The 25717-nt window shown below is 61.2% G+C and overlaps 1 protein-coding gene across 4 annotated transcripts in view; it reads left to right on the top strand.

The window, feature by feature from the left end:
- The window catches only part of RBFOX3 (RNA binding fox-1 homolog 3), an 82496-nt gene that overhangs the window by 43383 nt on the left and 13396 nt on the right, over nucleotides 1-25717 (top strand). For 2 of the 4 annotated variants that reach the window (XM_027080912.1, XM_027080910.1), the window contains exons 1-3: nucleotides 15407-15651; nucleotides 22719-22856; nucleotides 24942-24995. In XM_027080912.1, coding sequence (XP_026936713.1) covers nucleotides 15430-15651; nucleotides 22719-22856; nucleotides 24942-24995 — 414 coding nt within the window. In that variant the 5' untranslated portion in view covers nucleotides 15407-15429. Of the gene's footprint in view, nucleotides 1-15396; nucleotides 15652-22718; nucleotides 22857-24941; nucleotides 24996-25717 lie in introns of those variants that run through there. The other 2 variants (XM_027080911.1, XM_027080913.1) reach the window with 2 other exon arrangements.

Genomic DNA, 25717 nt, shown 5'->3' with positions numbered 1-25717 from the left:
CTCAGCTGAAGATTAGATCCACGCTTGCCTCTCCGAGGAGCCAGGCGCCGACCGGGGCCCGGAGCCGGCCTGCCCACATAGCCAGGCCAGGCGCCAGGGCCCCGGCAGGGAGAGGCGGTGCTGCCGGGTCAGTCGTGCGAGGCCACGTGGATGCACGTTCTGGTGACCAGGAAGGGTGGGGCGTCGGGGTCAAGGGTGCTCGACTGAGGCAGATTCTGTCCCCCCCTGGGGTCACGCGGCAGTGTCAGGAGACATTGCTCGTTGTCACACCTGGGGAGGGTGGTGCTGTTGGCATCTACTGGGCAGGGCACAGGGATGCTGCCGCACACCCTACGGCACCCAGGACGGCCCCACGGGAGAACGAGCTGCCCCAAACGTCGGTAGTGCCGGGGCTGAGACACCTGCTCCAGGCTGTGTGTGTGAACGCTCCTGGGGGATGGGGTGAGTGCGTGGCACGTGAATGAAGTGTGTGTGTGCACAAGGGAGCGTGTGTGCGTGGGGAATGCAGGTGCGTGAGCCTGTGTGCACGCGGAGTGTGTGTGTGACCGTGGGCGTGTGTCAGGGTGCCTCCCCGTGGGCTGACCGCTGGGCGTTGAGAGCAGAACACAGAGCGCCTCTGGTGAGGTGTGGCGAGACTGCGGCCCCGTTAGACCCCGTTAGAGGAGGCCCGACAGGCGAGCTCAGAGGCCTGTTGCTGTGTGTGCCATCCCTGGGCCCCCGGGAGGACCCCGCTTTTATGTGTGTTCAGAGAATTGTCCGTGTGGGGTTTCAGGCTGTGAGGAGAACGGCCCCCGCCCAGGACAGGCTGCCTGAGGGCACACCTGTCGCGTGGGCCACCGCCCCACACCCGTGGTCCTGACTGCACGTGCAGGGCCCCGGCTGGGAGTGCCGCTCTCGGGCCACGGCGCTGCGGGGTCCACCAGGCTGCCCGGCACCTTCCCTGCCTTCTGCTGCCCGGGCAGTGCTCTGCCCGGCTGCCCCAGTAGACAGAGCGTGGGTGAGAGGCGGAGGCCTGAGTGCCTGGAAAGTTCGGTCACAGTGGCACAGGGTGGACCCGTCTCCTCGGTGCAGGTCGTGCCCCTCTGACCGAGAGGTCTGCCAGCCAGGGGCTCCCCTCCCACCCTGTCCTCCTCCCTGCTCCTCCCTCCAGCCCCCCCCCAGTGCAGGCGTGCAGTGGACTCCCCCGCTGTGCCAAGACGGCTCCCCACCAGGGAGAGTGGGGGCACTCTCCTGGAGACACTGCTCCCAGCTCACAAATGTCCCCACAAAAGAAGGGGGCCACCCAACCGACGAATTAACTGACAGTTCTCAACCCAGATCCCCGGCAGGTGCTTCACTGTGGGGCGCATTATGTAATCCTTGTTGCCAGGAAATTTACCTTCCTAATTACATTTCGCGAATTTTCATTTGAGTCTGCCTTCCCAGGGCTCACTGTAACAAGGAGAAGGGCACCATGGTGGTGGCGGCGGTGGTGGGAACATCCGGGACCTGAGGCTGCTGGGTGCAGACGTTGGGCTGCACCCAAGGGTGGGTCCAGCCCACCCCCCGCCTGCCATTCCCACCCCCACCTGCCCACGTCATGTTGTGCTAATATTTCTTAATGAATATTCAGGAAACACATACGAGGTTGCCAGTGTGGACGCAAGGGGGCTCATCCTGGGGACGCAGAGGCAGCTGCCCCAGACCCTTGGGGGAGAGTGGCCTGCACGCTGCTCTCTAATACTTGTGGTCAGAATGAGTGGGTTCCGTGTGGCACTCCTCCTTGTGGGATCACCTTGACGCTGTCCTGTAGCTTTGCTCTCACGAGGCCCTGGGAGGGAGCTTCCTCTCCATCCCACTGAGTAGGAGCCTGGTGTCTGCTGGTCCACTCTCAAGTGCACACAAAGATACCACATGTGCTCACCCACTTACAAATTCACAGCAGCATCTCAGCAAGCGTCTCAGGGAAGGATGGAGGAGGGACTGAGCAAAATAGAGGTCACAGGGGGTGGGAATAACCTGGAAGGCTTCCCAGAGGAGGTGTTTGGACATTTCCAGGGCAGGGATAAGGTTGGAGGAGGGAAGAGGCCTGGGTCACAGCAGAGAATCTCTGCACAAAGCCTGTCCATGAGCACAGCACTGGGGTGGTGTTTTTCACTTTGGCATCTCCAGACATAGGAGGTGCTCAGCAAACTTAGGAGGTGCTCAGCAAACAGTTATTGACTGAGTGAGTGGGGCGGTGAAGGTACGGGTCAGAACGAGCTGTGTGGGAGCTGCAGTGGACGCTGCTAGGAGTTGGCAAGTGACTGTGGTTGGCAGGCTGGGCCGGGGCCCTCCTCAGGGACCCTACCCTCTTGCCTTCTCCCTCCTCCCTAAGGCTTCCGCAACAGTGTCCTCCAGCTTCTCCCTCCAACCTTGCCCTTGGTAGCCTACGAGCGTCTCAGAACCTTTGCTCCCCAGCCCCCAGGGCCCAGGCAGATGGCTCAGCTGTCCCGAGCTTCCTTCTGGTTGAGCCCGGGGCTCCTGTGGGCAGGGGTACAAGACCACCAAGAGCTTCTCCTCTTCCCAGAGGTGAGAAGGGGGCCTTGGGCTGCCCACGCTGGGGTCAGAGCCCTACCTGCGAGGCCTCAGGCAAGTGCTCGACCCCCAGGAGCTTCACTGTACTCACCTGTGAGGTGGGGGAAGCGGGTGGATGGACTTGTCCCCAGACACAGCACCTCCGAGGCGCCAGCACGCTGCCTCCCAACCCTTCTTGCTCTCACTTCCCACCTGGTTTGAAGAGGGTCCAGAGGGGTTTGCTTTTCCCAAGCACCTCCCTTGCCTCTCGGAGCTGAGGATGTCTCCTCCCAGCGCTCCTGACTTTCCTTGTCGGGAGGCCTGCAAGCAGCAGTTGAGAGATGCTTGGGGGCAAGTGGGCAGCCACCTGACTCCCCCCACCCAGTGCTCCAGTGGGGAGCAGGGAGAAGAGGGTGTGGCCTCCAGACTCTGCAGAGGGGCCCATCAGGTGACAGACAGCGTCCTACCCCCAGTTCTGACCCCACTGGCTCCCGCATCCCTGGACAGCCACCGTTTCCTGTTAACCACGGCCCCATCCGTCCCCAGAGGGGAGCGGCCCAGGGCCTGGTGCTGGTTCTTCATGGTGCCTGCACACACATGTGTGGACACACACGTACACACACACACGGCTACAGATTCAGGGCCGGGCAGCACCCAAGGGGGTTTGTGAAGTGGGGTGAGGACCCCACTCATCGAGGGGCAGCGACCGGCCCCAGCTCCCTCAGCTCCCCTGTGCCACCCAGCGCCGTGCTTGTCCCCCTACCTCCCGCCGTCCTACAGAGACACGGCCCCGGGGGTCCCTGCCTGGCCCAGCAGCCTCAAGCTCGGCAGGGCCCCCGGGAGTCGGGACCTGTTGGGGGTCTTGATTGACGGCACCCTCACCCCACCCCTGCTTTCCTGGACCCACACCTGCCAGATGGCGGCTGCCGGGTCCTCGCTGATTTCCCCAGGCAGGACGGACGTCGGGGTGGAGGTGAAGCTGATGGGAGAAGGAGATTTATGGGGCCACGTTGTGTATGATTTGTATGCAGTGAGCTTGGAGGGAATTGTGGCTTAATCTTGCAAAAATCCGTCCCCTCCCCTGAGGCTTTTCAGCTGAGATCTGGGCCCAACTTGATGCGGGAAGAGAATGAGTCTGGGCTGAGGGACCAGCGTGGGCTCTGGCGGATGGCCGGGCTCCATTCTGGGGGATGGGGGTGGCATCTCAGTCAGTAGAGCGGGAGGGCCCCTGGGGTCCATCGGGTGGACGTTCTTACCCTTTCTTGTGCCTTGAACCCCCCTTAGCATCTGTTGAAACACATGGACTCCCTCTCAAAAAATGGTCTTCAATGCATAAAGCACATAGGACTACAAAAGAAACCATTTTATTGAAATACACTTTCCGAAAGAGAGAGAACATTTAAAATCGTAAGCTGTGGCTTCTTTACAAACGCGTGAAAGGGCCAGGCGCAGGCTCGGGTCTGCTCACGCCCTAGGTCTGGAGTTGGGTGAGTGCCAAGCGCAGCACGGTAGGAAGGACCTGCGGTTTGTGTCGGTGACGGGGTCTCGCGTGGTGCACACGCCCTGGGTTTGCGGCCACGTTCACGGGTGCTGACATTCCAGGTGGAGGATAAGATGGAGATGTAGGGTGTTTTTCTGTCCAGGACCACAGGTGCCCTGAGTTCTCTCCCCAGATAGCACAGAAGCACACACGAAGTACACAGAGCGCACACAGAGCGCACACGAAGTACACAGAGCACGCGCAGAGCGCACACGAAGTACACAGAGCGCGCGCAGAGCGCACACGAAGTACACAGAGCGCGTGCAGAGCGCGACCGCGCTGCTTCCAGGCTCTGGGCCAAGTCGGTGCTTTTTGTTCTGGAGCCGCGGTGGCTCTGGGTCGGCACCGTCGGCCTTCGTGGTGCACAGGGTGGAAACCAGGCCCACCGGCAGGGACACTCGAGAGAGAGTGTGGCAGGGCTCCCCCACCCTTGTGCCAAGCCTGGGTGGAGGGCTGGGTGACCAGGGCACCCCAGAGAGCTGTGTCAGGAGACTGGCCCCAGTGCTGGGGGCTAAGTGGGAGCCCAGGCTCGGGCCCCACGTGTGCTCCATGTGGAGGGGCTCCACCATCAGGACTCGCTGTTTGCCAGGGTGACCCGGCCCATTACCCACCCGGCAGCCACCAGGAGGGGCGTGAGGCCCTACTGGAAAATGAAGGTCTTTGGACCAAAGGAAAAGGAGACATAAAGCGGGAGAGACCCAGGATTCTGGAGGGAAGGTGGCAGGGGCAGTGGGAACCCAGCCCAGGCCCGCCCGTCTTTGCCATTGCTGCCAGGAACGGCAGAACACGAGGCCGCAGCATCAGATTATAAACTTGCCGAGCGATGCAGTGTCCTAGGGGCTTACCTCTAGGGGCTCTGCTTGGATTTCCCCTGAAGTCCCTCTAAGTCTCAGGGGTGGGAACAGACACGCAAGGCACCCTGTGCTCTCTGGAGTATCAGGTCTGCTAGACTCTCCCCCATCACCCTGCCCAGAGGAGGGAGGGAGGGAGGGAGGGAGCCGGCAGCTGCAGAATACACAACCCAGTGGGTCCTGAATGAAGCAGTACAGGGTGTGACGGGCCTTCCCACAGCCCTAATTAATAAAAGATATTAAACTGGCTGCCAGGGGACAGAATGGACTGGATGGGGCAGAAGGAGCAATCGCTCAGGTGGACTCTCATCGCCGGCCTTGAAGCCTCTGCAACTCCCTCCCAGCAAGCCCTCCCGGCTGTCTTCTGGGGGTCCCTGGTCTCCCCTCCATCCCCGTGCAGCCCTCCCCCAGCCTCCCCCAGAGCCCCCGCACACCTACCACCGGCATTGCTGGCCTTCCCTGACCTCCAGTTGCCTGGATGAGGAAAGGTGAATTGGAACCCGGCTGGCGCCGGCGCCCTCTCCCCAGGGGTGTGCTGGGGTCCTTCATATGAGCCCTGGACGGTGTGCATCCCTTCCAGCTCCACATTCAGTGACTCCGAGCTGGTAGCGTGAAATCAGGAAGTATTTACACCACGGAAATCTGCAGCCACCACAAGGCAGGACATTCCCTCAACAGAACCCTTGTCAGACACTGAACTCCCTCCCCCTCTGGCGGGGAGGGGAGGGGAGCCCAGGTCAGCCTGTCTTCTGAACACTGGAGGAGAGCGTCAGGCCCAGAGGTGGGCACCTGCCGCCGGGTTAGAAGGAATTCTGTGAAGCCGGGAAAGCCTGCTCAGCAGAGCCCTGGGATCTTTGGGGAGGGGAGTGAGGGCGTTGGGCTGCCGCTGACCCTCCCCCTGGGGCCGTGGGTGGAGGCCCACCCTCTCCTACTCCCATCTGGACAAGAGTCCGTAGCCGTCATGCAGCATCCGCTGGTTCCGGAGTCAGATGAGTTTGGGTTCACGTCCCAGCTGTGTGCTCATGGGCAAGTGACTTCTGGCTCTGAGTTTCTCTCCTCACACAGAGAATGCCAGTTCACGGGTTGTTTGACGATTCCATGAACTAACACTTTTTTTGTTGCTTAACACGGTGGTGGGCTCTGAAAAGCCCTCAGCCAATGGCTGTCACTCCTGCAGTCAGCATTATTCAGCATATACTGAGCACCCGCTATATCCCTGGGCTGTGTCAGGTGTTGGGGACTCAGTGGTGAGCCCTTGCCCCCAGGGGTCTCCACCCTCCACTGTTGAGGTTCTGAAATGTCCGGGTGGGCTCAGGTGCTAAGGCATTGCCCTTCCCACTCGAGTTCCCTGCACCGTGATGGCAGCCCTGCTCTACCCTGAGGCATTTGTACCAGCACCCCGGCTTGCAAAGACCATGCCAAAGTCTCTGCCTTGAAGTCCTGGCCTGCAGGGATCCACCCACCCCGCACGCCTCTGGAACGACATCTTAAAGAACTCTAGGAAGGGAGGTGTGAGATTCCAGGAGGGGGATATTCCTGCCGTACATCTGGGGTGGCGGGCTGGAAGGGGGAGGAGGGGTCTCGAATGGAGATGGGCACTGGGCCTCCGGGACTCACCCTCCACAGGCTAGGACCTGGCTTTCTTCGGGTGCCTGGGCTGTTTGAGGCCTCTGTTCCTGTCTGGCAGGGCCACTCTTCCATGAAATTTGGGGGCAGGAGCCTGTGAGCCATGGAGGTGGCCTGTTTCTGGGCTGAGAAAGCAACTGCGTCCGAGGCCAGAAAGAACCTGGTGAGGGAGACGGCTGTGGCCAAGCCGTGTGCTGTCCTGCCCAGCAGGACCCTGCTGCCGTCCTCCCACGTGTGACATCTATCCCCGGGCTGAGCCCCAACTGAGTCCTGGATCCGCCCTTCCTTTCGCTCTGGGTCTTGGCAGGTCCTGGCAATCTCAGTTGTAACTGTTTATTTCCGTATCGGTGCTCCCGGGAAAACAAGCTCCCTCCCCTCCTTAAGTTACACAGGAAACACTCAGAGGCAACGGAGGTGCCCAGCCCGCGCACGCTTCCGCCAGGCCCCTGCTGTCAGTTGGCCGCCCAGGAAATTGGAATGTTAGCGTGAGCCCAACACAGTGGCAAGGTTAATTGGTTGTCCCCCGAAAGTCACGTCGTGCATTTCAGATTTAGCTGATGCTCGCGGGGCCTCCCCGGGGTGTCCACTGCCAGAGGCAGGGCACACCCCAGCACCTGGAACCTGGCCTACTGTGTGTTTGGTGTGTATTCAGCGAGCGAGTTCACGCACACCTTTGTTCCCACTCCCGCTGGCGCGGATGTGGGAACACCAGCCCTGCCTGCACTCAGCAGCAGGTGACCCTGGATGAATCAGCCTCCCAGGGTGCTGATTCCTCCTCAGCTGAGTGGACAGAAAGTTCTCGGTCTCGGAGTTCCCTCTCTGGGATCCCGGTTGTCCTGGGTCTCCTTGGACAGCGCCAGGATCCACCGTCCTTGGAGAAAGTCAGAGGACCCATGCTTACTCCTGCTCGTGCGCCTTGAGTCCCAGCGGGACATCTTGCCCAAACCAACGAAACTCCCCCACGTGTCAGCAGGAATGTGAGCAGGCCCTGATGTGTGGGCCAGCACGGACAAGAGTCCGGGGGTCTCCGGCCCCTTCCCTTGATATCGTCATGTGTCCCAGCTTCACCTTCATTCCTTTTCGATAATCTCATTATCTCTTTTTCCCCAAAACTTCACTTTCCTGTGATCAGCACGTTAAGAAAATAGGACTATCACGTCCAAGAAAACAACTAAATGTGTTAGTCTCGTGACTCCCCTTCTCTCCTGTTCCTCGTATTCTCCCCCTCCCCCCATCCTTTTCCCTTTCCCCTCTGTGAGCATCGATCCTCCCCTCTGTTACCATCACGTTATCGCCGGTGACTCTCCTGCTCTATGAAAACTCCGTCCCTCTGCTCCTGAACCAACCTCCCTGGGCAGCCACAGCCAGAGGGAGCCTCCCCCTGAGCAGGTGGGTGTCGACCAGGCCCTCAGCCCCTGGGAAAGGAAAGGTGCGGTGGTCGCGAGGACAAGCGGAAGGCAGCCTGGGTTTGGATTCACCCGGAGCCATGGACCTGCGTTTCCTCACCTGTAAGATGGGAACAACCATCCCACGTATTCCTGGAGCTGCACCAGGGAACAATCAAGACAGGTAGAGTGTTGTGGATTCTTCGTGCCCTCAGAGGGTCAGCGAGTGGAGGACAGTCCACAGACTGCAGCAGTGTAGGCATGGAATGGAAGTTTCCAGAAGGCAGATTTCAGCTCTGCGTGTGGAAGAGCTTCCCAGCAGAGCTGCTCTGAGAGGGAAGGCGCCTCCACACCGGTAGTGAACATGCATCGCTAGGCTCGCTCAAGCAGAGCCAGGCGGGGTGCCGGTGAGAGCGCAGAGATGAAAGTCACTTTGTCTGGCAGGCCGGGTCTGGTGTCGCCTGCAGTCACCTCCTGTCTGAGACTCGGGGATTGAAGGAGTCTCGGGTTTGCTCGGGTTGCAGATTCCCCAGTGTCCAGAGATTTGGGGCAAGGCCTCACTCGTGCATGCCCTGGGATGGGAAAGGCTGGACCATCCTGCTTCCTGGCTGAGAGGTCAGAGCTGTGAGGTCCCCTGGCTCAGCCGTCACTGGGGACTTGAACCCACACATCCTGCCTGCCAGCCGTCAGCCCCTAGGTCAGCTGCCTCCCCTTCCGACACTGATCGGCACGGAACAGGGGAGGCCTAGAGGCCAGGCCAGGGATGCTCACAGAGGGCCCTCTGAACCAGCCTGTTCTGGAAGCTGACCCACCCATTCTCCTGGTCCTGTGAATTCACACATGGCATGAAGGCTCTGGCTGGGCCCCTGCTTCGGCCTTAAGAAGTTGACGTCTGTCCCTCTTGTCCTGGGAGCATGGGTGGTGCATCTCCAAGGCCCAGTCCCAGGTCTCTCCTCCCCACAGCCCTCCACCGTGCCTGTGTAAGGACCCTGTCCGTGCTGTGAAGTGTGGAGTGTGGTCAGGGATACCCTGGGGCGGCTTTCCTGCCCACTCTCCGCATGGCCATGGCCTCCGTACCCCCTCCGTGAAATGCAGCTTGTGACACCTGCCTCTTCAGGTCACCCAGAGGATTAAATGGCCAAGTTCGCAGAGTACCAATGGCAGTCCCTGCCCACACGGGCACTGTGTAAATCCAGCCTGTTCACCTCCTGTGTGTCCCCGGTGCCAGGCAGCAGAGGCTCAACAGATGCCAGTGACTTGGGTAGAGCTCAGTATTGGGGGGCGTGGCTGTGAGGGTGGAGGTCTGCTCCCCTCTCAGGGCAGGTGAGCCTTGTCCAGAGCAAAACAGGCAGGTCACACACCTAACAGCTTAGCCCTCGGGACTGGTGGTCGTGCTGCGCTCCCCTCCTTCGCCCCGTCTAGAAGCCAGCTTTGCCCAGAGGTGGTGGAGAAACGGCTTGGAGCCCAGCCTTTGCCGCCAGCCTCCCTTCCCTCTGCAGCCTGGCCTGTGGACCAGGGGCTTACGGTGCCCTCCCTCCTCGGGTGAGGAGTCTGGGAAGCAATTAGCCTAATTGTCGTGGCGGGGCTGTGAGCAGAGGGGTCCCCAGGGGACTGCACAGCGAGGGGCTGGGAGGGGCTCTGTCTGCTGCCACTTCCGCTCTTCCCTTCCCCCCAGCACCCTGCTCCCTGAGCATCCCGCCCAGCACACCACACACACAACGGACCCTCACCCCGAAAGATGGGAGCTCACTGGCCGAGGCCTGAGTGTAGGAATTTCCATTGGGCGAGTGAGTGATGTGGGCAGAAACACTTGGGAGGGTCTTAGCTCTAGATCTTGAAGATAGAAGGTCCTCCCGCCCAGCCCCTGCCTCTAGGCAGACGAGTCACTGTTCCCTTCCCACAGACTAAGAGGTTGGGCTGTGCCCAGGGCCACCTAGAAATGGACGCATTGAGTCTGTGCTCAGGGTCTGGTACCAAAGGCAGTCCCATCCCGGATGCAGGAGCAGAGACAAGGCCGTTAGCCACAGGGCCTCCCTGAGAGGCTGGCCAGGCCCTCCCTGGTCAGAGCCCCTCCCTACCCGTCCCTTGGGCTGGACAAGCGCTCCCATCCCACGTCGCCGTGTCATCAGGATCCAACAGGGAGCAGGTGGCTCACTGGCTCTAGGATAACATGAGTTTATTTACAAGGAGATTCTCTGCAGAGGTGTCTGGAGGATGGGCAGAGGGTCACCACCAGGAACAGCGCAGAGCTGGTGGTGACAGACCTGTTACCACCCCAGGCCTAACGGTCAGAGGAGGAAGCAGCAACTGAGACTGAGAAGGAGGGAGGATCCTGGAGCAGCCCCTCGAGAGGGGCGTCTAGGTCCCCCTTGGTCTAGGACAGAGACGGCCTCCCAGGGAGAGAGCAGGGGAATAAATACCCCAGACTCACTCCCCTGCTCCGGAAGCCAGAGGACAGAGCCCTAGCCTCACCCTCATGGCCAGCCACACAGCCTCCCCCGACATCTTCCTTCCTCCCGAATCGGTCCACCCTCTGTGTCCGTTGCCCTCAGTTCCCCTTTGCCAGATGAAAAAACTTTGATCTCTCTAGAACTTACTGCCTTCCAGCCACCATCACTGTCGGCTTAGAGCGGTCAGTTCCTGCTGGGCCAGAAACTCCTCCAGGGCAATAAAGAGAGTGGTGAGTAAGGACCAAGAAAAGAGAGCGCGTCTGGAGAGAGACTAGGAGTCGGCGCATTCAGCGCAGCCGAGGGGTCAGGCTGGATAAGTACCGCGAGCTGACCATTAGGTTGTCAGGTGGCAGAGGTGGGAACCTTGCCCAAGGTAGTTTCAGAGGATGGTGCCAGGGAGAACCGGCTTGGGGTGGGATTACGAGGGAACGGGAAGAAAGGAGTTGCAGCTGCAGGTCTAGGCAGCTCATTCAAGAGACTTGGCTCTGTAGGGAAGCAGTGCACGGGCTTTGTAGCTGACAGAGCCGTGTGGTCGAGGAGGGTTTTCTTTTCCTATCATGGCAGAGAGTAGACAACTTGCCAGAGCTGTGAGCACATGCAGGTGACAAGGACTGGACAGCAGTGTGCACTGAAGCGACTGGTCACAGACAGGAGCGGGGACGGGAGGGAAGGCCGAGGGTAGGACCACAGGCAGGGAGGTGAGCAGGGGAGCATGGACGTTGTCTTCCATTTGCCGCGGGAAATAAGCAGCATGGTCATCACTGAGGGTGAGGCTAGTGGAGCACAGTTGGAGGGTTGAGGAGGGAGAGTGAAATGGCCATTGAGAGTGAGGGGCAGTGGCCGGCAGAGGGAAGTGATCTAAGGAAATCAGGGTGATTTGGTGCTTTTCTCCAGTTGTGGGCCACGGAGTGGAGTGGGCAGAGGTGATCTTACTGGTTTGCCAGGCCAATGTGATGACAGGAGAGAGGAACAGATTTGCAGAGGGAGTGGGGATACGTGACCCGACCATAGTCTTTAAGCTTTAACCCGTCTGTCCATCGACTCATCCATTCACCTTTCATCAATTCACTCTCCATCTGTCTTTCCATCCATCTTTTTATCCATCCATCTATCCACCCATCCACCCCTCTGCCCATCCATCATTCCATTCATCCACCCATCCAGTGTGCACTGAAACTCTTCCGAGTACAGCAGTGTTGTGCTGAGTACAGGGCTGTGGGGATGGAGGTACAGGGATGTGGGGATAGAGGGTGAGTGAGTGGCCCCCATTCTCTGGGAATTCATGAACCCCCGGGGAGCCAAACAAGTTCACAAGCTGCTCTGAGATCATCTGAAACCATGAGGCTATCTGAGATGAGCCCCATGGCCTGGCAGGGGGACTCTGCTCAGCTCATGCCGCCAAGCTCAACCCCTCCCTCATTGTGGCCCCAACAGACCAGGGAAGAAGGAAGAAAAGGAAAGTGACAAACACTGTTGCAACCCTCTGTGTGCCAGGCAGCTAGACAGCCTCTCAGGATGAACCTGATTACTCACTGCTTTTCCATCCTAGCCTGGTCTGGCGGCTCTCAGCCCAGGCTACACTTCAGAACCTCATGGGAAAGTTTGGTTGTAAAGTTGGGCTGCCCTTTGATGGGGTCCAGCCATGCGTGCGCAGCCAGGGTGAAGGCCACTCATGGACGACAGCCACCATGCGTGGGCATGGAGGACACCCAGGGCGGGGGTGTCGAGAATTGCCCAGGACCCACCGAATCACGCCAGAGATGACCACTGCAGAGAGGATAAACGGTGACCTGGGGCCACTCGGTGGCCAAGATGGGGGATTGGAGCCCTCCCTGTGCTTTTGCGCATCTAGACTGTCACTAGGCTGTGGAATCTCACCTCCCTCCAGTCCCCCCCGCCCCCCGCACGAGGAGCAGAGGGCCAGGTTTGGGAGCCGGTGGCTACTGGCAAGTCACTTCGCCCCGTACCTCAGCTTTATTAGCTGTGAAATGGGGAGGTGGCGTCTACCTTGTAGGTTGGAGGGAGTTCGATGAGTTCACGTCCGCAGAGCAGGGAGCACCAAGTGCTCAGATGTGCTGACTTTATTATGTTGCAGATGTCCCTCGATGTCCCCGTCCCATAGCTGCTTCCTGCCCACCCCAGAGCCCTCCAGACCCTGGCACTCAGGACTCCAAACACACCTCCCAGCATTCCCACTGGGTCGAAGCTTCCCCTGACAGTCTGGGCTCCGGGCTCCTGCCCAGGAACCACGCAGTGGGAGTGATCAGTGGCTGCCCCTCTGCCAGCACGGGACCCGGGGAAGAGTGCACTAGGGAGAGCTATGGGTGGGGTGGTAAGGAAGCAGACGGGAGAGGAGCCCCCCTTTCCTGGAGCCTTGGAGGAGGTGGGGAAGAGGGGGCCCTGGGAAGATGTAAGTTAGTGAAGGTTCTAATCAAATATTTATCAGTTAATTGATATCCGGAGGCTGCTGACAGCACCCTCTCCCTCACCCTGGCCTGTCCACACTCCTCGCCTGGCTCTCCGCCCCCCACTCCCCTCGGCCCCTTGCCCTCGCCGTCCTGGAGCCTGGCTGCTCGACCTCTGCCAGCCTCCCTCCCGCCTTGCTGGCCCCCTCCTCCCTCATCCTGAGCCCACCCCTTCCTTCTCCCTCGGGCCGGGAGCCGGGGACGTTGCCAGCACGTTGGCCGACTGGGTAATGGGGCTTTTCGGCTACTTGGGATCAATGAGGCGGGACCTTCCAGCAAGGAACGGGCCCTTGTGAGTGTGTGCACGTGTGTACACGCGTGTTTCCCTCCACTCGTAAGGGGCGTGATCTCTGCCCCAGTTTCTGCAGAGAGAGGGGAGGGACCTGGGGGCTTCACCAAGGAGGACGTAGAGGACGGGACTTCTCATCAGGCGTCGGGTCACCCCAGGAGTGAGGGGTGTCAGCTGCGAGGCAGTGAAGGCTGGCACTGGGGCCTGGGGAGCAGGGCAGGGCTGGGCCCCAGGCAGAGAGTTGGGGGCCTCAGGCCTCCGGCTAGAAGGGAGGTGAGCAGGCAGACAGTGGAGGGGCAGGGCTCCAGCCTGAAGGCAGAGAGGTGGGGGCCTCAGGCCTCCGGCTAGAAGGGAGGTGAGCAGGCAGACAGTGGAGGGGCAGGGCTCCAGCCTGAAGGCAGAACACCAGGCCTTGCGCTCAGTCTCCATGGCGCTCAGGCCACCCCCCACCCTAACAACTGATTCAACATCTGGGTAGTTGGATTTACTCCCCAATGGATAGCAGACGCCACCAGGGCAGGGGCTGCCCACCCGGGTCCCCACCGGAGCCACAGGCCTGGCACCCCCAGCTGCCCACTAAACAGTTTCGGGTGAATAAATTGTCACCAATTGAAGGCGCAGCGACGAGCAAGCCAGCCCGCTCACTGGAAGAAGCATCTGTCTCGCGGGGGAGATGGACAAGGAGACAGACGCTAAAACTGAGGTCAGAACACGCAGAGGAGGGCTTCCCTGGTGGCGCAGTGGTTGAGAGTCCGCCTGCCGATGCAGGGGACACGGGTTCGTGCCCTGGTCCGGGAAGATCCCACATGCCGCGGAGCGGCTGGGCCCGTGAGCCATGGCCGCTGAGCCTGCGCGTCCGGAGCCTGTGCACCGCGACGGGAGAGGCCGCAACAGTGAGAGGCCCATGTACCGCAAAAAAACAAAAAACAAAAAAAAAAAAAACACGCAGAGGTTGATGGGGGAGCGCGGGAGCACACGTGAGGTCCCAGGGCATCGGGAAAGCAGTCACAAGGGTCAGCCGTCCCTGTGTGTGCAAGGGTCCTTCCACGCTGGGAGGCTACTCCAGTGAGAGGTGGCCCCTGTCCTTCCAGGTGGTGAGGAACCCTCTTCCCTGGAGACACCCTCAGAAGGCCAGGGGCCACCTCCTCTGCTCCCCAGTGTGTGTCCACAGCAAGGGACAGCCGGAACCCTGCTCCACCCCTACCTCCCCTGGCACCACGAAGGACCCCAGTGGCTTCTCTGGGGCTGAGGGACCTGCTACCAGGGCTGCTCTCTATGCCTGACGTCAGTGGTTCTCACAAGCCCCCAGAGTGCAGGAGGTCTGGGGCGGGGCCAAGAGTCTGCCTTGCTACCTGCTTCCAGGTGGTGCTGTTGCTGCCGGTCCTGGCACCCCATTTGGAGAACCGCTGCCCTGGGCTGTTTCCGGGCCCTGCTAAGGGTCAGGGCTTCTAAGAGCCCCCGCATGGCTGGGATCAGCGTCGAGGGAGCACTTTCCCTCCTGGGACAGCAGGCCTTCGAGAGGGTGGGAGGGATCTTTGGGGCATCTCCAGGATCCTCAAGACAGAGGCGGGGACCCTACTTGCCCCCCGATAGCACCTCACCCGGTGGCCACCGTGCGGCCGAGCTGTACCAGGCTCCATGTCTGCACAATCAACTCCAATCCTCTTCCCTGCAGGCTGTGAATCGTTTTCGTCACTCCTGCTTTACTGATGAGAAAACCAAGGCTTAAAAGCCTTTCTAAGGCGGGAGGGAGAGGGTGTGGCTATCAAGGGCCACAGGAGGGCTTCTGGTGCTGCTGGGACGTTTTGTATCTTGACTGGACCCATGTCACTCTCCTGGTGGGGAAGGTTTCACAAGATGTCACCACTGGGGAACACTGGGTAGAGGGTACACGGGATCATGCTGAGATATTTCTTACAACTGTTGTGTCTACAGTTATCTCAAAATATTTAATTTTTTTTAATTAGGTGGATTAAAAACAAAAAAAATCTTCAGTGTACTCAGGCCTAACGAGTTCGCACAAGTGGCCTCAAACACAGAGGTGTCTCACCCCAGACGTGGCTGCCCAGAATTCCCCCTGCAGCCCGGCTCTGAGCTGGTGCCCCACGCTGGGGGAGCCCCCCTCCTAGGGGGCATGGAAAATGCTGCTGAAAGTACAGTTGGAGACCACAGAGCCTTCTGGAGAGGGGGCAGTGAAAGGGGGCAGTGTCCAGGCCACACGGAGGTCTAACCAGCCTTGCTCTCTCCTTCCCCAGGGCAATCAGGACGCCACGGCTCCGCCTGAAGCGATGGCCCAGCCCTACCCCCCGGCCCAGTACCCCCCTCCGCCACAGAACGGCATCCCCGCCGAGTACGCCCCGCCGCCACCGCACCCCACGTCGGACTACTCAGGCCAGACCCCGGTCCCCCCAGAGCACGGCATGACCCTGTATACACCAGCACAGACCCACCCGGAGCAGCCCGGCGGTGAGACCAGCACACAGCCCATGGCAGGGGCCCAGACAGTGCCGGTAAGGGCCCCCCAACTTCAGAACCTCAGGGGGAGTGCCGGTGGGGAAGGGGCCTGGGGGCCTGTGTACGGAGAGGCAGCCCCATAGCAGGGGTCCCCGCCCCCAGGAAGGAGCGCCTAGCCTCCAAGCTCATCGCCATCCGACCCCAAGGATCTTTCTGGTGGGCAGGTGCCACGGAGGGGCAGCCAGGCCCACCACCTCTAGCTACCCCCCCAACCCCGGTGTCCCCGAGCGGCAACTTCAGGCCAACTCTCACCTCATCTGGGAGATGGAGCGTGTCCTCAGTGGTCAGTGACCTGTTAATGGGAAGTGAGAGAAATGGGCGAGGCCAGTGGCCTGGGCTTGCCCGGCCCAGCGGCATCACGGGGGCAAGCAGGGGGCAGCGGGGGGGCGGGGAGGGGGCTGGCGGCAGCAAGGAGAGGCCCAGGGCCCCTCAGGGCTGTCTCAGGTTGCAGGCACTCCTATCATTGCTAATCACTTGTAATCTACCTGCTTGGCTGCCCTCCAATCAGATAGCTTCAATTATGTGGTTGTAATGCAGCCCCAAGGAGAAAGTGCTGAGCCGGGCACTTCTCAGAGATTTCCTGATAGCCAGGGTCACGTCCAGGAGTGGCCGCCGCCCCTGGCCAACCGGGGTGGGCGCCGTGAAGGTAGCCCCTCTGGAGACCAGGCTGCCGCATCCCCTCCCTGACCTCCTCCGCTGCATTCTCCGGGCGCCCACGCCCCGCCGAGCTCTGGGGCTTTGCGCTCGTCCAGTTGGCCCTGCTGATCTGTCCCATTGCCGGCTAGCGGGGCCTGGCAGGAGGCCAGCACGCCTGTGCTGACCGGGAGTGACACCACCCATCTGATGGGTGCCCCCCTCTCACCCAACCTGGCTCCCACGGTGTTCCCCTGGATCCAGATATCACCTACCCTCCCTGTGCAAGCAGCAGCATCCAGGCTCTGGGGAGACACAGCCCCCCCAAGCTGCCCCCTGGGCTGGACCAGACCCCAGCCGGTGCCCTTCCTGCCTGCTCGAAGCACCTCCCAGCCTGAGTCAGCACCAAAGCCACCAGGCTTTTCCATTATCCCAGTGTCCCTGGTACAGGGTGTCTGCCATAGACACCCCCAGGGTTCCACGGATGAGAAGGGCAGCGCCCACGGGCCTTAGAATGGGGAGGCAAACCATAGTTCCCTGGTTTAGCTTTTCCACCTCGGAAAAGAGAGGTGAGCACGGGAGCCAGAGGGGCTCCCTGTGAACAGGTCACGGCCGGCCAACCGGTCTCTTTCTGAGGGACAACAGCAGACGGGGTGTATCTGGAAAAACCTCTCACAACCTCCTTGTGAACAAATACTGACTCCCAGAGGTTTGCCCTGGAAGCAAGCCTGGGAGACAAGAGGGTCAGCCTTGCAGCTGACACAGAGGGTGCCGAGACCGACAGCTAACACCCTCTAAGGCCTCGACAGCACAAACAGAGGCCTCCTGGACCCCCTGACACAGCCTCACCACGACAAATTCAAAGTCGTCTCCCTTCAGGGCTTCCCTGGTGGCGCAGTGGTTACGAATCTGCCTGCCAATGCAGGGGGCACGGGTTCGAGGCCTGGTCCAGGAGGATCCCACATGCCACGGAGCAACTAAGCCCTTGCGCCACAACTACTGAGCCTGCGCTCTAGAGCCCGCGAGCCACAACTACTGAGCCCACATGCCACAACTACGGAAGCCCGCGTGCCTAGAGCCCATGCTCCACAACAAGAGAAGCCACCGCAATGAGAAGCCCTCACACCACAACAAAGAGTAGCCCCCGCTCGCCGCAACTAGAGAAAACCAGCGCACAGCAACGAAGACCCAACGCAGCCAAAAATAAATAAATTAATTAATTAAAAAAAAGAAAGTCGTCCCTTTGGCAGACATTTGCGGGGACCTGCTCGTGCCAGGTGCTGAGCCAGCACTGGGGACACACGGGAAAAATGACCGGCCCTGCCCCGCGGGAGCCGTTGCTTCCCACCAATCAGGGACATAAAGTGGAAGGGGGCCAGTGTTGACCTCCGTGCCTGTGAGAATCCACGGCCCCGGAGAGGACCCAGGAGTCTCGGAGAGAAGCCAACTAAGACATGAGAGTCTCCCTGCTCAGCTGAGCGCCTCCCCGGGAAAGTGCCTGGGCCAGAGAGCCACTGAGCCCGTGAACAGGCAGCCTCGACCTTCCTTTCTTTACCTGAGGCTCTTCAGGTACTGCAAGGGGGTCAGAGTCTGCTGCTCTTCCATCGGGATCCGGAGACGGAGGCCCCACGGGTGAAAGTTACTGGATTAGTAGGTGACCTCGAAGACAGCCAGAGCTGCCCGGCAAAGATTTTGGCGTGAGTGCTCTGACTGGGAGTGTTTCTTCAAGCAGGGGCTTCCCACCTTGGGAGCAGCTGGGGAGGGTGGCCGCCGGCCGTCCCGCTCTAAGATTCCAGGAGCCACTTCCACTAGAGTAACTCCTGGCACTCCCAGCCCTGCTTCTCAGCTGTCTTATGTCCCTCCTGTGTCAGGCCTCCGTCACTTCTCTGACTCTCCTCTTGGCCTTCCCCAGGCAGCCTGACGTTAGAAGCAGGGGGTGCGGGGCAGCAGGCGGTGCGGGCTCCAGCTTTGTCCAGACCTGCCGTCTCCTGTCTGGATTCCGTTTGTCATCACAGTGTCATCTACGTTCTTTTGTCAAAAGGCAGCAGGGGGAGCTGGGTGATTGGGGCTGCTGATGGAGCGGGCCCACCTCACTACCCTGCAGGGCCCCCCAGGGGTGCGAGTTGGGGACCACCTCCCTGGAGTACTCATTCATTCAAGGTCATGCGGGTCCCCTGCAGGTGTCCTCCCCACCCACTTGTCCACCCTCCATCGTGGGACAGCCAGAGGGACCTCCTCTCAGAAACTCCTCCCCTTCTCCCAAATCTTCCTCTGGGGCCACCTCACCTTTGCACCATGGGCCTCACACGGCCTGCCCCATGGCTGTCTCTCCTCCCCCACCAGCAAGCGCTGCAGCAGCAGAAACTCCACCCGGAGCAGCGGCCTTTGGTCCCCTGTGCTCTTGGCTCTCGGGGCTTAAGAAAAGTAAAAGGGGTGGACCGTGGTGGGAGTGCACCACTGCAGGGTGAGACTCAGCCGCGTGCCGCCTCCACGCAGGCGTGGTGTGAGCAGACGGCACCATCAGCACCAATGCAACAAGCGCAGCGGCCAGCAGAGAGCCTGGAGCGTGGCATCATTCATGGGGTCCAAAGCGGACACACAGCTCCACTCAAGTTTGTGAAGAAGAGGACACAGGCGGAGGATGCCTCCTCCAAGGCTGGCTCACCGCCCACCAGGGGCGAGCCATGTCTGGCAGGCAGCTGACAGTCACTGCACGAGTGCCCAGGAGGTCTTGGAGGACCAAAGATGAGGAGAGATGGGGCCATAGAGAAAGGGCATTTCCAGGAGTCTCCCGTGCAGCATCAGCAAGCCTTGACTCCATCCCAGTGACGGCCACCAGGTCCTGGCCTGCTGCCTGTGGCCCTGCCAGACCTAACGAACCCTGCCCAGGGCCCTCTTGGCCTTCCCTGTGCTGGGCTTGGGGAGGCCCAGGTGAATAGAGCTGCCGGCTCCTCGGAGGGTGCGAGGGTGGGACATATGCTGTCCCACCAAGATGGGCTGGCTGCTGCCTTGAAAGGTGGAGGGGGACCCATGACGACTAAGGTGACACAGAGATGGGGAAGACACGGAAGCAAAGCGGCCGAGAGCAGTTGTGGGAGGGAAGGGAGAGTTGCTGCTGCTGTTTCTCTTTTCCCTGCATTTGAGAATCAAAGGCAAAGATTGCTTCAAAAAAGAAAAAAGAAGGGCTTCCCTGGTGGCGCAGTGGTTGAGAGTCCGCCTGCCGATGCAGGGAACACGGGTTCGTGCCCTGGTCCGGGAAGATCCCACACGCCGCGGAGCGGTTGGGCCCGTGAGCCATGGCCGCTGAGCCTGCGCGTCCGGAGCCTGTGCTCCGCAATGGGAGAGACCACAGCAGTGAGAGGCCCGCGTACCGCAAAAAAAAAAGGAAGTAAAGTCCCTTGGAAGGCGGTGCAGGCTGCCTGGACCACTGTGATAAATGGTGGGAAGGCCTCCATCTCGCCTTGGGGCAGCCAGTGTGCTGTTGCACTCTGGGGTTTCTCTGCACATCTTACAATTTCACAGTCATTGAACCCATTTATCTGCCTCTGTCTGCAGCTGCGCTTGGGGGCAAGGGGGGCTCTTTTCTTACTTGTGTCCTGCCCCCATCACCCCATTTCTCCCACCTGACCCTCAGCTGCTCCCCTAAGAGCCTTTGGGGTGGGATGCAGAGGCAGGAGGACCCTGGATCTTGGAGACACACAGTGGGCTCAGTTCTGCTATTAGGAAGGGCCCAAGGTGGGACAGAAGGACAGCCCAGCCCAGCCCCAGATGCCCCAGCTTCGTCAGCACCCTCCCGTGGTGTCCCCGCTCCAACCCCTGCCCCGCCCAGGGCTCCCCATCTCCTCTGAGCGCAAGCTGGGCCTTTCCTGTGGCCCTGGCCACTAGGTCGCGCTGACCGCTGCCCTCTGCTGGCCCAGAGTCAGCATTGCATGCCCCTCTCCCACTAGTTTTCCAAGTCTGGGGTGAGTCCATTTAGTCACCTGTACCCAGGAGCAGCTGAGGGCACAGGTCTGTGGGAGGCACGGGGTGGAGGGGGGTGACAGGGGCACTGGGCCCACCCTTACCACTGCCAGAGGGCGGGGCTCAGACCTATGAAGAATCAGCAGATGCACTGTGGGTTCCGCCTTGATTCGGGGGCACAGGTGGGCCCTCTGAAGGTGACGCACAAGCTTATTTTCTGCAAGGAAGAGTGGGACCAAGGGAGGAGGACAGCCGGGGAGGGGGCTGAGCTCTCGGGCAGCTCCAGGTCCCGGGCTTGGGGGGAGGAGCCCACAAGTGTCCCCGCAAAGCCCAGAGGCAGCTGCCCATGTTGCCCATCAGGAATGAAGGCATGTACAGGCCGGATCAGGATTCTCAGAGACTTGCTACCTCACTCCCACCCCACCAGCTGTTCCTCCTCAGACGCCGCCCTGCTAAAGGTGGGCTCCTGGGAGCGGGGGTGGTCGGCACTTGTTGGTAAACCCCCAGGAACAGGCGCAGGACCCACACTTGGGCTCAGAGAACACACGCTCGTCAGAAGTGGGCCTGCCACGCATGGGATGGCCAACCTGCTGAGCCCCAGGTCACACGTGTCCCCAGGCACACAAGACGATGGTAGCTTCCAACCCACCAATGGGCTCTGATACCCTGTGCTTCCTCTCAACACAGGAGCACAGAGCTGAGGCTAAGGGGCCTTTGAACAAGATGCTCCCGCACCCCTACAGCCCTCCAGGCCCCCTGCCAGCTCACCCCCGGAAGTGTGCCCAGGAGCTGGTGACATCCCCTCCCCTGCCCTATGGCATCCACTGAGTGCAGGAGTTGGGGGAGCGGCCCTTTCCTTCCAGAAAGGATGACGAGGGTGGCCATCTAGGGCAGGCACTCAGGAGTCCAGAGACATCTCCAGCCACTGGCCTTGGTGAGGCTCTGCCCCTCGGGGTCCATTCCTCAGCCACAGCACGAGGCCTCGGTCACAGTGACCTCGCCCTGCTCACTGTTCTGGCTCCAGGAAGCTTGTGGTACTGGTCAGCACTCCTCCGGTGGACAGAACCCATCAGAAGCAAACGGGCAGTTCCCGGGGACCTGTGGAAAGTGCTCTCCGGCACCTCTCCTCTCAGCTGTGTCTCCGCGGCCCAGCATCCCGCCGCCGGCCAGCTGCCTCTGCTCCTCCAGCCACGTGGGAGACCACAGCTACTGGGACTTCCATTTGTGCAAAGTCTACCCCAGGCCTCGAGGACCCTGCCCTCCCCGCTTCACTCTCTGTAGGCCCCCAGGCCGTCCGTCGTCTGGAGTCCTGTCCCAGAAGCAGACCCCCAGACAAAGGTTCAAATTCAAGCAGTGTATTGGGCTGGTGATCCCAAAAGACCCGGGAGGAGAGCCGGGACTTGAGACAGGAAAAGGAAAGAAGCAATAAAAGGTGTTTCTTGGCCCGTTATGCCCACAAGGGGCAGAGGCACGAGGGGGCAGAGGAGCCCCACGGGAGGGAGCCGGCGTCTGTCCACCCACCCCATCCGTCACCGGCTCTGATCCTGGGTACTAACGCTGAGCAGCCCGCAGAAGGCCATGGGTGCCAGCCCCTGGGTCACGATGAGCCAACCAGGCCCCTCGGTCAGTCCTCCCCCACTCACCACGCCCAGCCTGCCTTTGGCTCTGGGGATTCAGCAGGGACCAACCAGGCTGAAGGGCAGCCTGGCTGTGAGCTGATGGCCCATCCCTGTTGAAGTCCCCAGGGAGGAACCTCACATGCACACCACCAGCCCAACCTGCTTGTTGCCCTGCATCGCCTCGGAGCCTCTTCACGGCCTTGGCCTCTCGGGGAGCTGGTGGGAGGGGGGGTCCTTGCTTTGTGGCAGCTTTGTTCCCTGAGACCCAAGTCTTTCAGAGTCCCTCTGTTGACCAACATTTAGCTCCAAAATGAGGACCAGCTCTGAAGCACTGGACGTGGCCACCCCAAGCCTTGGAAGATTCAGAGCCCCAGAGCAGGGTTAGAAGAAGAGGCAGGCAGCCCCGGGGGGGCCTCCCTGTGGGGCAGCACCGCCACGGATGTGTGTGTCGCGGTGGCTTCTGAAACTTCTCCACTTTCTCATTGAGCTGGAAACCCCAAATGGCGCCCATGGTCCCAGAACTCGGGCCGTCAGGGAAGCAGTGCACTCATGACCTCAAAGACCGTGATAGCCAAGGGACCGCTGACGTCAGACCTCAGTGGACAGGCTGAGCCATGGTGGGAGGACGCACTGGGCCAGGGAGGCCTGGCCCTGCGATGGTGTTGCAGACACAGCCCGGGGAAAGACCTGGAAGTGGGACCTGAGGCTGAGGTGCTGCTGTGCCATGTCTCCTGCGGGTCCCAGGATGGGGACGTCCTAGGGGCCTGGGGAAGACCTGGCACTTAGATGGTCCCCTGCTGTGGGATGGGAGCTGAAGGGGGCACCTCCCAGCCCGGGTCCTCTTCCCGCAGCAGACAGACGACGCGGCACAGACGGACAGCCAGCCGCTCCATCCCTCCGACCCCACAGAGAAGCAGCAGCCCAAGCGGCTACACGTCTCCAACATCCCCTTCCGGTTCAGGGACCCCGACCTGCGGCAAATGTTCGGGGTGAGTGTGTGTGGCCCCTCCATCTGTACTCCCACTCTCAGCGCACAGCCCAGGTGTCAGAGAGGCCCCCTGGGTTTCCTGCCTCCCGTTGCCCTCTGGGTCCAGCCCTGCTCTGACCCGAGCCTGTGGGGTAGGAGGGAGGAGGAGGGATGCAGGCTCTGGGTGGAGAGACCTGCGTGGCTGCCACCTCCACCACCTGCCCCTCAGGCCAGTGCCAGTCAGGTTATCACTCCGCCGGCCTCTCCTTCTGATGAGGGCTCCAGGGACCCCTGTGCCCCCAGAGCGGCAGCCCAGCCTCCTGGCCTCATACCCAGCAGCCCTGCCTGTCCTGTGTGCCTGGGGCCCAGGCACTCAACCTCTCTGGACATCCTCCAGGCCCCAGGGGTGGGGTGACAGGAGAGCACACGATGGGAAGCAAGTGCGCGTTCCGTTCCTGGATTCTCCCTGTCTGTTCCTAGACTTTGCTCTGTAGGATTTCAGCCAGTTGTAGGGTTACTGTAAGATCCTGCAGGGAGGCCCCTAAGTCCCGTGGTGACTTTATTCTGTCACTTGATTCGAACACCTAGCAGGTGCTGACACCCACCGGGTGCCAGGGCTGCCCCGTGGGCAGGTGAGGGGGCAGCAGCCAGGGTTCAGCCCCGGCCACAGAGGACACATGCGCCTGGCCCGTGTTCCCTCCCTTTCTTCCCTCTCCCACCCCAAACTCTCCTCCCCCTGCCTGCCCTGTGCCCACTCCCCACTTCTGCCACAAGTCCGGCAGGCTCTGGGCCCTGAACCCCAGCCCTCCCCTCATGCCACCCACCACCCCAGATGGGATCTGTCAGGCAAACAGGAGGTGGCCCTCCTGGGATGGACTCAGCACCTACACCTGCCCTTGGCCCAGATGTCCACTTCTCTTCCTGGGGGCCAGGCCCCACTGGATTTGGGGTTAGACCCAGTAGGGTGCAGGCAGGATTTAGAATCATCGGAAGATGAGAATTCTGCCCGCTCTTGGCCCTGGGCCTGGGCAGCCACCAAAGCTCTCTGAGCCCGGGGCCCCCACTCGGAGCAGCTGGTATTACGATGTTATTAGGTCTGAGCCCGGGGCCCCCACTCGGAGCCGCTGGTATTACGATGTTATTAGGTCTGAGCCCGGGACCCCCACTCGGAGCCGCTGGTATTACGATGTTATTAGGTCAGTTCACTTGGACGCCCTTCGAGTCCCGACATCACGGGCCTCAGCACACTCAGTCCCTACAGGCCGCCCAGGGGCACCCATGGTCCCTGCAGGACGCCCATGAGTTCACTCGCCCCTGCAGCACAGCAGCACCATCCTCCCCCTCCAGTACTTGTCAGGGTTGGCATTACCTCACTGTCTGGTTCCACGTCCCTCCCTGCCCACGTGACACCCACCTCCAAATGTTACATCAATTGTATGCACTGGAGACCTCAGGACAGGCCCCTCGGGACCTCAACTGGGATTTTAGGGGACCTGGTTCACAGGTTCCTGGTCTCACGTGCCAGTGAGGGAGACAAGGCTGCCCCTTGGGAGTTCCAGGCCAGCGATGGGGCAGGAAGGGGGCAGCCAGAGCGTCTGGGCCCAGCTGACTGGTATGTCCTGGTCAGGCAGAAGGGCCTGGGGTCACTTCACCCTGCCCCACACACAGCCCAGCCCCAAACAGCACAGGCAGCAGGCAGTGCAGGGTCCCTCCCTAGCACTTTCTCTCTTCCAGGGGCTTCTCTCCCTGGCAGCACCCCACCTTTTGGGAAGGACTTACCCAGAACCCATGTGTGTGAATTAGGGCTGTCTGTCAGCAACTTGTGTCAAAGTCCCAGCAGGGAGAGGAGAGGATGCTGACGACACCGCAGATGGGACCAGCATCCTGGCGGGAAAAGCTCTCTGCACGGGACGGTGGGGAGGGATGCCCCCCCGCCGCCAGGCTACCCAAGAGCACCTTCATGTCCCTGCAGGAGGTGGAGAGAGGGCCGGGGGCAGAGGACCTGACACAGGCAGGGGGCAAGGGTCCCCTGGGGAGCAGGCCAGCCGGGCCAGCAGTCTTAACACACCCTCTCCTGTCTCCCCCACCCCCATCTCTGTCTCTGCAGCAATTCGGAAAAATTTTAGACGTGGAGATCATTTTTAACGAGCGGGGCTCCAAGGTGGGTGCCGCCCAGAGGCCGCCACCATTACAGCGCCCGGCTGTAGGTCCCGCCAGGCTAACGTGTGAAATGTGCGTTTGCTTCCTGGAGAGCTCCGAGCCTGAGGACCCCTGAGCGACACGGGTGCTTGTACTCCCCGCTCCTCCGCCCGCCCCACCCTCCCCACCCCGCTGTCTGTGTTGTCGCTGCCGCTGCTGAGGCTTCCTTCTCTCTAAGTCGCCAGGACCTCTCTGTCTGCACTTGGAGCCCCGGCCCCTGGGCCTGGGTCCCCAGCCTTCGAGCCGCTCCCCCGGGGGCCACCGGCCTTCCTGGAGCTGCCCTGAGACTCGGTGGAGGGCCTGCAGGGGGCAGGCGGGAGGGTGCCCGCTCCTGGACGGGAAGACCCCCCCGCCCCGGTTGGGGCTCCTGGGATGACGATGGGTGAGGCTGCCCCCACTCGGTCCAGAAGCCCAGCCTTCGCCCCCCAGGTGGGGTGAGGGCAACAGTCCTGGCCCCTGGTCAGGTCAGCATCTCTCTTATAGCTCTGGCCTGTCCCTTCAAGTGCCAGGCGGTCAGCTCAGGTCAGGCTCAGGCCAGGCCAGCAGCTGCCCCACCCCCGGGGCCGTATGTCTCCCAGGCGTCCTGCCAGTGGCACCAGGACAGACCTCTGGGCTGCCCGAGTCTCTCCTTCAACTCACCTGACTCAACCCCTCTCTCTCTCTCTCTCTCTCTCCCCGCCCCCC

This window comes from Aethalodelphis obliquidens, unplaced genomic scaffold (assembly GCF_003676395.1).
Source record: "Aethalodelphis obliquidens isolate GAN/ISIS:26980383/991018 unplaced genomic scaffold, ASM367639v1 scaffold44, whole genome shotgun sequence".
NCBI classification, from domain to species: domain Eukaryota; kingdom Metazoa; phylum Chordata; class Mammalia; order Artiodactyla; family Delphinidae; genus Aethalodelphis; species Aethalodelphis obliquidens.
The sequence above is the reverse complement of the archived record's forward strand: the minus strand, read 5'-3'. Positions and strand labels throughout refer to the sequence as shown.